The 15,529-nt window shown below is 39.0% G+C and overlaps 1 protein-coding gene across 1 annotated transcript in view; it reads right to left on the reverse strand.

Annotated features, from left to right (window-relative positions):
• The window catches only part of kcnh3 (potassium voltage-gated channel, subfamily H (eag-related), member 3), a 284,953-nt gene that overhangs the window by 89,756 nt on the left and 179,668 nt on the right, over positions 1-15,529 (reverse strand). The window contains exon 2 of the mRNA XM_061879639.1: positions 2,547-2,780. Within this exon, the coding sequence (XP_061735623.1) occupies positions 2,547-2,780 (234 nt within the window). The remainder of the gene's footprint in view (positions 1-2,546; positions 2,781-15,529) is intronic.

Raw genomic sequence — 15,529 nt, forward strand, 5'->3', positions numbered from 1 at the left:
ACCTATATTAATCTTGTAGATTGTTATAGTAACAATGGGTTAAGCTTTGTCAGTGTGCCATGTGTTACCCAGTTTCCCCTAGGGCAAAAACGTTAATATATGTTTGATGAAACCTGATTATGTGCATGAGTGTATGTATGTATATGTACTTGTAAATGTACAGAATGTGTATATGAATGTTTGTACAGTAAATGTATACGTGTGTACAGTATATGTAAGTTTGTACCGTGAATGTGCGTGTGGATGGACAAACTTGGAGTATGTACCGTAGGTACTGAATGTACTGTAGATCCACGTTGAAGTGGAAGACTCAATATTATTTACTTTTTCATCACCTTTTGCCAACACTGCAACATCGCCCATTCGCCCATCAATCAACCGGAGTCACTTGAGTCCCGTCAATGATTGCAGACTTTTTTCCCCCTTTTCTACATAACCTAAATGATTACATGTAGGTATATATGAGTATATTTTAATTGTAGGAATAAAATACAATTTATTTTGAAGCAGTTTGTGTTGTGGCCTCACTGGTCTGAGATCAGTCTATCCCTTGCCCCCTCCGCCTTGAGAGGCGGCTTTTGGACATGAGGAATATTGCGCCTCCATTTTAGAAAGACAGGCCGGCAAATGGACCCCTTCTCCATATAAAAAGTGCCACTAATTGAAATGAGCGGCGGTAGTCTAGAAAATTGGTGAGTTTTGTTCAAATTTTGTTCACAACACATTGCCAATAGCCAAAACCATCCCTGAGTACATTCATGGCACTCACAAGCATGACCACAGCACAGCACAGTAAGTAACCACATCAAGTTTTAATTGCGATGAAAATATGCTTGAACAGAATTTTATCACAACGGAGGAGAAGACACTTTCTCTTCTCTCGTTTCAGAGCGGCCCCTCGCTCTTCCACAGCACAAACACAAAGACACGTACGGCTGCCGTATCCTCCTCCTCCTCCCCTGTCCGGTTTGTTTTCCATCCCTTCCTCACCTTTGTTAATAAATGTGTGTGCATTTGACTTTTTAAATGTTAATTACCATAGCATTATGGTTATTGAAGTTACAGATTTCAGTGATTTTGTGCGTGAGAGAGTGACTTTTTTAATTACACATAGAGTTGATCCATCACCCTCTTTTAATGTTTATTTGATGTACAGCAGGGGTGTCGAACTCGGACACACTGAGGGCCACATCGCAGTTATGGCTGCCCTAAGAGAGCCGCTTGTAACCGTGTATAATTTATGAATATAAATGTATAAGAATTCACGTCATGATATTAAAAAATTATTTGCCGTGCATTTGATTATTATATTTGTATTACATGCACTGTAAAAACAACAACTATTTTTCAGTAAAAAAAACTGGCCACTGAGTCACCACAACTACACCGTAAAATTTACAATGTTTTTTACAGGGGCGGCATAGCTCGGTTGGTAGAGCGGCCGTGCCAGCAACTTGAGGGTTGCAGGTTCGATTCCCGCTTCCGTCATCCTAGTCACTGCCGTTGTGTCCTTGAGCAAGACACTTTACCCACCTGCTCCCAGTGCCACCCACACTGGTTTAAATGTAACTTAGATATTGGGTTTCACTATGTAAAGCGCTTTGAGTCACTAGAGAAAAGCGCTGTATAAATATAATTCACTTCACTTTATAATTCATACAGCATATTACAGTATGTAATGTAAATGGAAAAACGGTACTATAGTTTTTTTTTACAGTAAAATCCTGGCAACTGAGCTGACAGGCTTTTTTTTTTTTACTGTGAAATTTATTGTCATTTCTACAGTGTACAATTTGATGAATAACCTGCTTTGATATAACTCAAGCAGATATTTATTTTGTTTTAATTCTAAAAAGTTTGAAATTGATGATGGTATTATTTTTGTTGCATTAGTAGATAATAACGTTAAAATATACTCAATAGCATGCAATACATGTATTTCTGTCCGTCACAATGAAAAGATTACATTTAGTAAATGATAAAATGCTTTATTGACTCGTATTATTTCAGGGTTTTCGCGGCCCTTGTTAAATGATGTGGCGGGCCAAATCTGGCCCCCGGACCTTGAGTTTGACACCTGTGATGTACAGTATGTACAGCACTTTATATTGTGCTCAAAGCGGAAACATTTTTATTAAAATATGAGCTTTTGTCAAGGCTGGAAACCCATTATTCATATCTACATTGTTTTCTATTGGGAACTCTGCTTTACTGTATAAACTTGTCTATTTACGAACCATGTCCAAGAACCAATTATGTTCGTACATGGAGGTTCTACTGTACTGTTCAGCACCACACATTTGGACCAATGATCCATCCATCCATTTTCTACCGCTTGTCCCTTTCGGGGTCACGGGGGGTTCTGGAGCCTATCTCAGTTGCATTCATGCGGAAGGCACGGTATACCCTGGACAAGTCGCCAGCTCATCACAGGGCCTGGACCAATCATGTGCGGCTTTAAAAAATGACGGGCACATTCACTCCAAAGGGCCACATGGTTTATGGCTAATCCCAAATTCTAACAACGACGACGAGAAGTGACGCACCTTCTTTCTTGTAGAAGACCAGCTCGGTCTTGAACTCGCGCCTCTCGTCCAGTGCTCCTTGGATCTGCGCCGTGAAGCGGTCGCTGGTTTCGGGGCCGTACAGGAAGTGGCAGGCGCAGCTCTTCTGCATGAGCTCGGCCCGAGCGTAGCCCGTGAGCTCGCAGAAGCCATCCGAGCAGTAGACGATGGGGTAGAGCGACTGCACCTGAGCGTTACCCAGCACAAAGTTGCTGTCTGAAAAGACAAGACGGAAAGACATGAGACATTAGCATTATTTTCAGACATGATCAGGTTTTAATCAAATTTTAATTGCAATGAGCAGCTCTTTTTTGCCCTCCACAAACAACATTTTGGACTACTTCTACAAAATAAATAATGGACATCAAAGCAATGATACCTCACAAAAATCACATGAAATGTCATATTTTTAAGTTTTGATCTGGATTTTAAAAAAGTCCAGGAATTGCTATGATATGTTATGGTAAATGGGTTGTACTTGTATAGCGCTTTTCTACCCTCAAGGTACTCAAAGCGCTTTGACATTACTTCCACATTTACCCATTCACACACACATTCACACACTGATGGAGGGAGCTGCCATGCTCCAGAAGCAAGGGTGAAGTGTCTTGCTCAGAACACAACGGACGTGACGAGGTTGGTACTAGGTGGGGATTGAACCAGTGACCCTCGGGTTGCGCACGGCCATTCTCCCACTGTGCCACGCCGCTGTTGTGATATGTTATAACTAGCTACATTGTACTCAATGTATAGTTTGTTTTGATTTACAATTGCATTTTATTTTATTGTCATGTTTCTCAACTAAAATTCAGTAAAATAATAAAAGGAACCACTTGTTTTTTTCTCATCACAAACAACATTTTGGACTATTTCTGCATCAAAATCATCAAAGCCATGATTGTGCAAGACAATGACAAAAGAAAAAACATGCTTTTTTTCTTCAATGGAAATGTCATTTTTGTAGTATTTTTTTCTTTGGGACTGCCTGCCCCCGCCAAGGCTATCCCCCACCATTCCAGCACAAGATGGCTGAGACATCTGAGGTGAAATGTCATCATCAAGAGGCAAACCCCTTGAATCCACACGGAGACGTGCTCCGTCAGGTAGGCAAACTAACACACACAACCATTAAAGCGGATTTTCAGTTCTTTGTTGCCATGGAAACCGTTCTGATACTCATCCCTCCTATCAACACCTTTGTTCAGTAGAGAGGTATAGATTGCATGAATGTTCTTCCTTGCCGCTCCGACTCCCCACGAGCACTTTGCGACTGTTAGTCTTAACAAAGGTCTGTTTGCTAGGCATGCGAGGTCAAGGCGCGTCTGAGTAGAATGGCAAATGAGCGGCGCTGGCTTGGCTGACCTCGTGTGAAATGTATATTTATACTTCAGAGCCTTGTACTTTATGTCTCGGGAGCTCATGTAGAAATGTCCGCTCCTTTTCCAAGGTGGCAATTATTCATGGCGGAGGCATTTTCCCTGGCCTCTAAAGCCTCCCCCCAAAAAACCTGGGTGGTGCTGCCATGGCCGCAAACACCTCATCAGTCACAGTGAAAAGATGACAGTTTCTGGTATTCCAACTGGAGCCAAGGTGCAAGGTAATCATCTGCTTCAAGAGCTTGTTGTGCTCTGAGACCATGTGCTCGGAATGACAATAGGATGGAACGAACCTCGCTGGAGAAACTGCAATTCTCTTGAAAATAATCTGAAGGAAGATTTTTTTTAGTCTTTTTTAAAGAGGAAATGCACTTTCTTTCTTTCTTTTTTTGTCTATATTTCACAATCCTTGTGAATGCTTTCCTTTTTTTTATACATTCTAACTCGTAAATAAACACTAGCAAAAGTCAGCTAACAATGGAGCTGTATAAAGCGCTCTAAAAACCTCCATCATGGTTTTATATACGCACTAAGTAGATCCACTACAAATTATTTGCACTTGCCAAAAATGTAACAGTTTATTTCTAGGAATTTTCCTCGTCATTGATTTAACATGAATTTTCAAATTTTAGCATGAATAATTATATTTTGTCTATTCTAGTTTAAAAATGTAAAAATTGAGAAAAATATACTATTTAAAAAATATATTTAGTTTTTTTCGTGCGTAGAAAATCTTGTTTAAAAGGTTCTGCAACATCCTGAGAATGATTAATTTAAGAAGTTGAACAATGCTTGTTTTCAGAATAAAATACTTATTTCTGACTTAAAGTTCCTGCTAATTTCCACATATACAAAACTTAATTTAGTATGTCTTATTAAGTCAAATTAACTCACTCCACGCAAAACTAATTTCTTTAGTTTTTCCCCCTAAAATCCAGTCTTTTTTATCTTATATTTAGTTAGCTAAGCATGTTCATCATATGTAATATTTACGTATTTTGCTCATTTTAATCCATGTCCTCGGAATGACAGTAGGATGGAACGAACCTCACTGGAGAAACTGCACTTCTCTTGAAAGCAATCTGAAGGAAGGAATTTGTAGTATTTTTTAAAGAGGGAAAGCAATTTTTGGGGGGGGATTTTTGTCTATCATTCACAATCTTTGTGAATGTTTTTTCTTTTTTAATACATTCTAACTCGTAAGTAAACACTAGCAAAAGTCAGCTAACAATGTAAAGAAATGGAATTCCACCTATTAAGCATTCAAAAAACCTCCATTATCGTTTTATATACACACTGTAATTATGTACACTACACATTTTTTCCACTTGCCAACAATTTTACATTTAGGGTTAGGTTTTCCTAGTTTTCAGAGTTATTTACTCATTTATGGTCATTGACTAAACACAATTTTCCTAATTACAGCATGAATAATTATATTTTGTCTATTCTAGTTCAAACATTTTTAAATTGAGGAAAAAAAACAATTCAAATAAAATATTTGGGTTTTCTCGTGTGTAGAAAATCTTGTTTAAAGGTTCTACAACATCCTGAGGACAATTAATTTAAGAAATTGAATAATGCTTGTTTTCAGAATAAAATACTTATTTCTAGTTTAATTTAGGATGTCTTATTAAGTCAAATTAACTTGCTGCATGAAAAGAATGAATTTTAGTATTTTTTTCGTCTAAAATCTAGTCTTTTTATCTTATATTTAGTCAGTTAAGAATGTTCATACTAATATGTAATATTTATGTATTTTGCTAATTTTAATTATACAGCAGGGTATTAATCTCAACATTCGCAATTCCCTTCAACAACAACAACAACATTACAGTACTAATCATGATAGACTTCATAAGAGACAACAAAGACTACTTTGGGACAAATTATAATCCACAACCTTGTATTTTTGAGCCTGAATGTACGGAGGATGAGCTACTCAGGGATAAGCGGATCCAGCAAATAGCAGTATTGCTAAGTGCTAATTAAGAAATACAAACCACAAACATAATAAAACAATCACTTACAGTCCAATGTCTGCTCTCACTGGGATGCCGACTAATGGGATGTTTGTATCTTCCCGTTTAGAGGAAGACTTAATCATAATCGTCACGCAGGTTAAGAAAAGCAAAAACAACAAAAATACTAAAACGAAACAAGTAGTCAAAGTTGACCCTTCTCAGTTTATGTCCACAACCTTCTACTATTCAGGTGAACTGCATGATTTATACACTAGATTTAACTTTCACCATCTCAGAGGCGATGCAGCATCTCACTGGTTCAATATGTCAATAGCTGCATAAGCTAGTTGCCTCTCTTTGATCATGGTGCCGATAAAAGTAGTTTGGTTAGTTTTCAGGTCCCGAGATGTAAATAGAGTCTTGTTGGCGTTTTGTTTAAGGGAGCTTTATGGACGCAATAGTGTACTCCCATTATAAGCCATAAGGTGAACCCGTTTTTCGTTTCATCTCGTTCCCATGTCTGGGCACTAAGTCATTTTTGGTTCTTAAAAAATACATTTTGGTTTTCAATGAGAGAAAAAAAGTTATTCACTGGACATCCAGACAAATTTTTTAAATTAGTGTTTAAATTTAAAGTCGGGACTATTTCTTGCTTGGCGTAACAATATTTTCGTCTCAAGATGTGACGTTTTTGTCACTTGCTTCACATTCAACCAATCGGGTAGCCGCGCATATCCAAGATGGCGATGTCAACAACGTCTAGCAATGAAGAGGAAATACTCTAAAACATCTTAAAAAAGTTGGGAAAAAGAACAACAAAATATGCTACATGCATGTTAAATCTGTTAGGAATGAAGAGGTGAATTATTTCACAATCAGAAAGTGGGATACTTACAGGAATTGTTTAAAACGGTGGCTTTGGTGTGATGGCGAGTCTCATAAAGTAGCCGAGACATTCAAATCCTGTATCGATGTTGAATTTAAAATTATTCCTGATGACGCCGGGCCTCACCCGACTTGTTACCGGCGGTTCATTGATAAGAAGGGCTAGACCTCTCCTGAGGGTCTAGCCTTGGACTGATATTTTTTTACCCCCCCCCCTAATGTCACCCTTTTCTTATCTTTTTAAGGAGCGCTGTAACCGGCTGATCCGTCGGCGGTCTCGTCTTCCCCCCCCCTGTAACTTATGTCTGCTCTTAGCGGGACTGTGCCGAAAATTTAATTTCAGTTCTGATGTGTCTTGTACATGTTGGAACGGACAAATAAAAATGATTCTGATTCTGACAACGAACAAGAGTTACTGTGGGAGGCAACCGGCAGAGGGACCATCTTTCACAGGGAAAAACGCTTCCAGCAGGTAAACCCACACACACACACACTACCAGTAGCACTTACACACATACACACCATTTAATCATATTTTATTTTTAGGACAGTTTCATATTATAGATGCATGACTGATACAGTGTCAATAATTATGAAATTAATATAGAATAAGGTTTCACTTTTTGAATGGACTTTTCCGTGATATTACATTTGTTTCAGATGCACTTGTAAAGGCTGTTTGTATGTAGCTACAATCTTGACTGCATACCTTTTGGCACATATTAAATATGTACAGTTATCCTTTGGCGAGAGGATCATCCGCCAAGGGATAATTGTTAATCAGGAGGTGCTGAGAATGAACCAGCTACGACGAATAATTTTAAATAAGGTGCAAAAATATGAAGATTGTGATGCTTTAAAGGTCTACTGAAACCCACTACTACCCACCACGCAGTCTGATAGTTTATATATCAATGATGAATTATTAACATTGCAACACATCCCAATACGGCCTTTTTAGTTTACTAAATTACAATTTTAAATTTCCCGGGAGTTTCGTCTTGAAAACGTTGTGTAATGATGACGTGTACGCAAGACGTCACGGGTTTTAAGGAAATATGAGCGCTGCACACACACACAGATAAAACTCGTCTGCTTTAACGGCATAATTACACAGTATTTTGGACATCTGTGTTGCTGAATCTTTTGCAATTTGTTCAATTAATATTGGAGAAGTCACAGTAGAAAGATGGAGTTGGGAAGCTTTAGCCTTTAGCCACACAAAAACATGGTGATTCCTTGTTTAAAATTCCTAGAGGTGAAACTTTCCTATGGATCCAAGCGGGGTCAAGCCAACATGGATCCCTACCAAATGTCAACCAGCAGGCTTCGGTGAGAAAATTGTGGTTAAAAAGTCAGTTCTTACCGGAGAAAAGCTGAGCTTGTGCCGTCCATAGCTGCCGTCGACTCCCCTGAGACACTGCGTGTCAAGACACCCGTGGAGACACCCTTCCGACTATCAGGTACTATTTAACTCACTAAAACACTAGCAACACAATAGAAAGATAAAGGATTTCCCAGAATTATCCTAGTAAATGTCTCTAAAAACATCGGAATCCGTCCCAATGCAATCGCGTTTTTTTTTAACTTGTTTTTTTTTCTAGTCTGTCGCTATCAATATCCTCAAACACAAATCTTTCATCCTTGCTCAAATTAATTAGAAAATTGTAATTTTCTCGGTCCGAATAGCACTTCTTCTTGGAGGCTCCCATTAAAAACAATGTGAATATGTGAGGAGCCCCCACACGTGTGACGTCATCGTCTGCGACTTCCGGTAGAGGCAGGGGTTTTCTCTTAACACCGAAAGTTGCGAACTTTATCGTGGATTATCTCTACTGAATCCTTTCAGCAAAAATATGGCAATATCACGAAATGATCAAGTATGACACAGAATGGACCTGCTATCCCCGTTTAAATAGGAAAATCTCATTTCAATAGGCCTTTAAACTACAGGTAACTGCAGAAGCTTTTTTGGCAACGATGTAAAACACTTTTATGCTGGAAAATATCAAAAAATAATAATTCAAAATAAGGCTTTGATAGTATATTTAAACAACTAATGCTTTGCTGTATGAATATATCTTTATTTACACCCTTGTGCTCCTCATTCTCTGTGTTCTTATGTTGCAGGCAGGATAAATTTAAGAGAAGGCTGACTCTAGACTTTCTCCAACTAGTGTTTCACTGCCCCGGCAGCGCAACTTCTGCAAACTGTTTTTTGTTGAGACATTGTCTGCAAATAAGCTAATAGACAGGCTACCTCATCCATCAGGTACAGACACAACTGAGTCAACTGAAGTAAGCCAAAGTGAAAGTGACACTGAACACATGGCAAGAACAACAGCTGGTCCGCAAACTACTGAGAACACGAGGACACTTTATAGTGCAGCGCTGATATTGAAGCAGCTTCTATGTCACTCTCCCAGTATGACATGCCCCTGGCCACCCACATCAGATGATTTAAATGTGTCCGATGCAAAATCTGTTGTGACACTTGAATTGTACAATGTTATTGCTTGGATTGTAGGTGCAGCAGAGGAACCAACATTAGCATGTTATGTTGATATTCCAAAAGATATGAACCTAAAAGTGATATCTGTTTGTCGAGACATTATGTATCTTGCATCTAAATGTCGGAGGCAGACACCCAAATCATTACGTCTTGGTCTAAGTATTCTGCATTTAACAGGTTCCTCGTAAGTTGTGTCACTGCTGAGCGGACTAGGACATTGTGCTTCATGGGACACAGTTATCAGTCTAGACACTAGCCTTGCCCAGTTACAACTACTAGAGGGCAGAGACAAAATCCCGGTTGGATTCTCGAAGAAGACTCCTACAATACTGGTGTGGGACAACATTGACTTTGGGGAGGAGACACTGTCAGGTCGTGGAACTACTCACCAATGGCATACTTGCTGCATTTACACATCTGGGAAGCAGTTTTGAATTGGACCAGTCAAACTTTGATGTGCTGAGCAAATATGTGGGCCACCTGTATGGCAAATCATCTGCAGAAAATGTCAACACTGCAAGGTACAGAGTATTCTGCATGGCATCATCAGCTTTGCCGGAATTCTCAATGCCCCCCACAAGTGACACACAGCACAAACACTGCAAATGGGCAAACTACCAGGCTGCAATAATGAGACATTCTCTCAAAGTTATAATGTCTGCCCTTCACCCATTGGCAATATATGGCACATTGAGGATGGGGAGTTAAAACTTACATGGATGACTACAAATCCTGCCCTTGATAGTGTGTTAAAGGTAGTCCACTGCAGCTTCAAGCAGAGTAAATGTGAGACAGGAAGATGTTCTTGTATGTCTGCAAGACTTTCCTGTACTGATTTGAGTCGCTGCCAAAATTGTGCCAATATTTACATGGAAACAGAGGATAAAAGCACATGGGAAGATGGCTCTGATGTTGGTGATAGCTATGTCTCCCTTGTTCAGAATACGCAAAGTCACACTTAATCAGTTAGTTCTCTAGTAAAAATTTGAGGTTTTGCCACATTTAAGAAAAAATCCCTCAAGAGTATTTTACCATTTCTTTTTTTTTAGTTACTTAAGTTAAACACTTTAAAAATAGAATGTGAGACTACAGTGCAATTGACCCTAAATATTTTAATAATCAAAGTTTCGGTTTGTGCCAAATTTGAGGAAAATCTATCAAAGAATTCTTGAGATATGGCTTTAACAATGTGCAAAGTTAAGACAAAATTTAAAAAAATATATAAATAAAAAATACCCAAAACCTATTGTGACATCAAGACATTGTTTTGTTCATGTAAATGTTGTTTTATACCATATTGTGTATTGATTCTAAACTGTAATGCAGTTTTTGTTGTTTTTCCATTTTTCGGCATTATTCGATATTTTGATTGATGTCAGCCATTTTGGGCCAAAGTGTTCTTTATTTTATTTTATTTTTTACTTCCTCTTATAACACAGTATCCACTGACATTTTTAATGTATAAAACATCATTATTAAGCAAAATGTACCATGTGTATGTTCAATTGTACAGGTTCCTATTCACTTATTTTGAAGTTTTATTTAAATTTTTCGTGTATGTTTCATTGTTTAAATTCAAATTAAAGTATACCAGCAAAAGACGGCGTGGCGCAGTGGGAGAGTGGCCGTGCGCAACCCGAGGGTCCCTGGTTCAAATCCCACCTAGTACCAACCTCGTCACGTCCGTTGTGTCCTGAGTAAGACACTTCACCCTTGCTCCTGATGGGTGCTGGTTGGCGCCTTGCATGGCAGCTCCCTCCATCAGTGTGTGAATGTGTGTGTGAATGGGTAAATGTGGAAGTAGTGTCAAAGCGCTTTGAGTACCTTGAAGGTAGAAAAGCGCTATACAAGTACAACCCATTTATCATTTATTTATTTACCAATGCTAAAATACTTGTCTCAAATGTTAAGTATATATATTAATGTCAATTTGTGAGAGAGATTCTGTTTCAGAATGAATGTAAATACATGTACAAGAAAAAACAGCTGCATAACATTTTCGTTTTTTGTAATTCCTATTTTTATACATTTATGGCTCTAAAAAAAAAACTGCCAGGATATTTTGCAGAGAACTTTTAACCTAATGTCCACCATGTCATTGTCTATGCAAAAATGCAAAAAAAGAGTAGTGCCCAGACGTGGGAACGAAAATCACTTTCTAGCCACATTTTCCTGGTTCACCTTATGGACTATTAGCTACATTGTTAGTCACCTCCTACTTGCCGTATATAATGATTAAGAATTCATAAAAAAAGAAAAAGATGTCTTCCTGACTTCCATGAAGATTTTTGAGTGACAAAAGTTTAATTTTCCATTCAAGGATCTCCAAAATATCCAACCGTCACCTTTTTCAGCACCTTTTCAATGTATTGTACGGTTACAAAACGATAACAATGGCTTAACAAAGTCATATTATATCATTTTTCACCAATTTTAAACAAGTCTCAGAAGTCCGACAACAAATGCGTTGTCCAAATTGTATTCATGCAGAGATTTAGGCAGTTAGAAAACACTTTTAGTAAGCACCACTGAGAACCGTTTTATGGGCCGTAGATTTTATGCTAATGAGCTATGTTTGTCTCCATCACAGTGTGTCTCTCTTTCACTCCACTTTATCCCCTTTTTACATAAACACTGTAACTGCAAAATAGATGCCATTAAGACATTATGGAGCAGGACACAAGCGTTAGCAAAACTAGCACTGGTATGTGAGCTACAGTGCTAACATTATTATTAACATTTAAAAGCGACATCATGCTAGGTTAGCTCATTTGCTGAATAAAAATTAAATAATCAAACTTGCAGCTTCATGTCTATTGCTAGATTGGTGAGTGTCGGCGTAAACACTAACCAGGGTCATCTAACGACGGGTCATTAATATATCTTATTTTAGTATATTTCATTGTTGACCAGTCGTCCCTCGCGACATACCGCTTCATGCTGTCATGTATATTTTTTAAGAATATTCTACATAATTTTCGCTTTAACTGAGCCTTTTCCTAAGCATGAAAATGGCCAAATGAGCTAAATATCAATATTACGATATAGTATTGGCCAACAGAGAAGACTAAACCAATTAGAGCGCTCTGCTCAATATCGTAGCCACTGATTGGCTACGCGTCAGGCAGTATTACTAAACATTCACACACATGGTTTTCCACACCAAAATTCATCTATTTATTCTTCTTCTTCAGATTTTGGTGCGCTCCACCTTATACATTTTTCATCCGATTTAAACCTTTCCAACTTCAAACTGTTCGACCCATCTGGGATTCATGGGCTTTCCCTCGACAAATTTAAAAAATTCCCAGATTTCCCAGATGTCCAGGTTTTCCAGGACATTTTTCCCCATTCAAAATGAATTGGCCATTTTTCAAACTTCCACATTTTTCAACCAATAAACCATTCCACCTTCAACACATTCCACCCTTTTTTCAAGTTAAAAAAAAAATTCCCGGAATTTCCAGAATTCCGGATTTTCCAGAATTCCTGGTTTTCCAAAGCCCTATGTCCACCCTGTTTTCTGGTGACTATTCCTCCCACAAACATTTCTCTAACTTAGGGAAAAAAAGTTGTTTTTGGAATGAGAAAAATTATTGGTTTTCCCTAAATTCCAGGAATTCCGTAATAGCATTTCTCAATTCAACATGTTACTACAACATGTTACTACCTATTTGAAAAATTCCAACACCAACCATTTCAACTCATTTAGAACATTCCAGTTTTTTACCAATTTCAGTAAAATTTCCGCTTTTCCCAAAATTCCCATTGAAAATAATTTGCCGTTCTTCAAAGTTCTACAACTATTTCCCTCTGATTCAAACTGTTCCAACTTCAAAATATTCAGCCTGTTCCGGATTTGTGCACTCGACTTCAACAATTAGTCATTTGGAAGTTCAACTTCAGCATTGAAGCATTCAGGAGCCTTCAGTCCATTCAGTCTGTGAGAGTGGGCAACAACACCTCCAGTGCCATCTCCCTGAGCACCGGCTCCCCCCAGGGCTCCGTCCTGAGTTCGCTGCTGTTCACATTGATGACCCATGACTGCTGCGCCAGGTCCATTACTAACCACACTGTGAAGTACAAACCCCGTTTCCATATGAGTTGGGAAATTGTGTTAGATGTAAATATAAACGGAACACAATGATTTGCAAATCATTTTCAACCCATATTCAATTGAATGCACTACAAAGACAACATATTTGATGTTCAAACTGATAAACATTTTTTTTTTGCAAATAATCATTGACTTTAGAATTTGATGCCAGCAACACTTGACAAAGAAGTTGGGAAAGGTGGCAATAAATAATGATAAAGTTGAGGAATGCTCATCAAACACTTATATGGAACTTCCCACAGGTTTGCAGGCTAATTGGGAACAGGTGGGTGCCATGATTGGGTATAAAAGCAGCTTCCATGAAATGCAAAGTAATTCACAAACAAGGATGGGGTGAGGGTCACCACTTTGCAAGCAAATTGTCGAACAGTTTTAGAACAACATTTCTCAATGAGCTATTGCACGGAATTTAGGGATTTTACCATCTACGTTCTGTAAAATCATCAAAAGGTTCAGAGAATCTGGAGAAACCACTGCACGTAAGCAATGATATTACGGACCTTTGATCCCTTAGGCGGTGGTGCGTCAAAAACCGGCATCTGTGTGTAAAGGATATCACCACATGAGCTCAGGAACACTTCATAAAACCACTGTCAGTAACTACAGTTGGTTGCTACATCTGTAAGTGCAAGTTAAAACTCTACTATGCAAAGCTAAACCCATTTTTCAACAATATCCTGAAACGCCGCCGGCTTGGCTGGGCCCGAGCTCACCTAAGATGGACTGATGCAAAGTGGAAAGGTGTTACGTGGTCTGACGAGTCCACATTTCAAATTATATTTGGAAACAGAGGACGTGGGGTCCTCCAGAACAAAGAGGAAAATAACCATTCAGATTTTTAGAGGCGCAAAGTTCAAAAGCCAGCATCTGTGATGGTATGCGGGAGTATTAGTGCCCAAGGCATGGGTAATTTACACATCTGTGAAGGCACCATTCATGCTAAAAGGTCCATACAGGTTTTGGAACAATATATGTTGTCATCCAAGCAACATTATCATGGATGCTCCTTCTTATTTCAGCAAGACAAGTGTTACAACAGCGTGGCTTCGTAAAAAAAGAGTGCAGGTACTCTCCTGGCCCGCCTGCAGTCCAGACCTGTCTCCCATCGAAAATGTGTGGCACATTATGAAGCGTAAAATATGACAGCGGAGACCCTGGACTGTTGAACGACTGAAGCTCTACATAAAACAAGAATGGGAAAGAATTCCACTTTCAAAGCTTCAAAAATTAGTTTCCTCAGTTACCAAACGTTTATTGAGTGTTGTTAAAAGAAAAGGTGATGTAACACAGTGGTGAACATGTCCTTTCCCAACTACTTTGGCACGTGTTAAGCCATGAAATTCTAAGTTAATTATTATTTGCAAAAAAAAATTACGTTTTTGAGTTTGAACATCAAATATCTTGTCTTTGTTGTGCATACAATTGAATATGGGTTGAAAAGGATTTGCAAATCATTGTATTCCGTTTATATTTACATCCAACACAATTTCCCAACTCATATGGAAACGGGGTTTGTATGCGGACGACACGACCGTAGTGGGCCTCATCTGTGACAACAACGACATGGACTACAGGGAGGAGGTGAAACATCTGGTTGACTGGGGCAGAACGAACAACCTGGTCCTGAAAGTCAAGACCAAGGAGATCATCGTTGACTTCAGGAAGCACCAGTCCAGCCACACTCCACTCTTCATCAACGGCACAACGGTGGAGATGGTAAGCAGCACCAAGTTCCTGGGGGTGCAGATCACTGACAATATAACCTGGTCCCTTCACACCAGAGCTCTTGTAAAAAGAGCCCAGCAGCGCATGCACTTTTTGCGTTGGATGAAAAGAGCACAGCTCCCTCCCCCCAATCTCACCACATTCTACAGAGGCACTATAGAGAGCCTGCTGACCAACAGCATCTCTGTCTGGACTGGAGCCTGTAATGCCTCAGACTGGAAGTCTCTCCAGAGAGTGGTAAGGACGGCGGAAAAGATTATCAGGACTCCTCTTTCTTCTATCCAGGAGATCGCAAAAAGCCGCTGTCTGACCAGGGCTCTGAAAATCTGCAAAGACTCCTCGCACCCCTACCAAGGACTGTTTTCAGTGCTGGACTCTAGGAAGAG

The sequence above is a fragment of the Nerophis ophidion genome, linkage group LG19, assembly GCF_033978795.1.
Source record: "Nerophis ophidion isolate RoL-2023_Sa linkage group LG19, RoL_Noph_v1.0, whole genome shotgun sequence".
Classification (NCBI taxonomy): domain Eukaryota; kingdom Metazoa; phylum Chordata; class Actinopteri; order Syngnathiformes; family Syngnathidae; genus Nerophis; species Nerophis ophidion.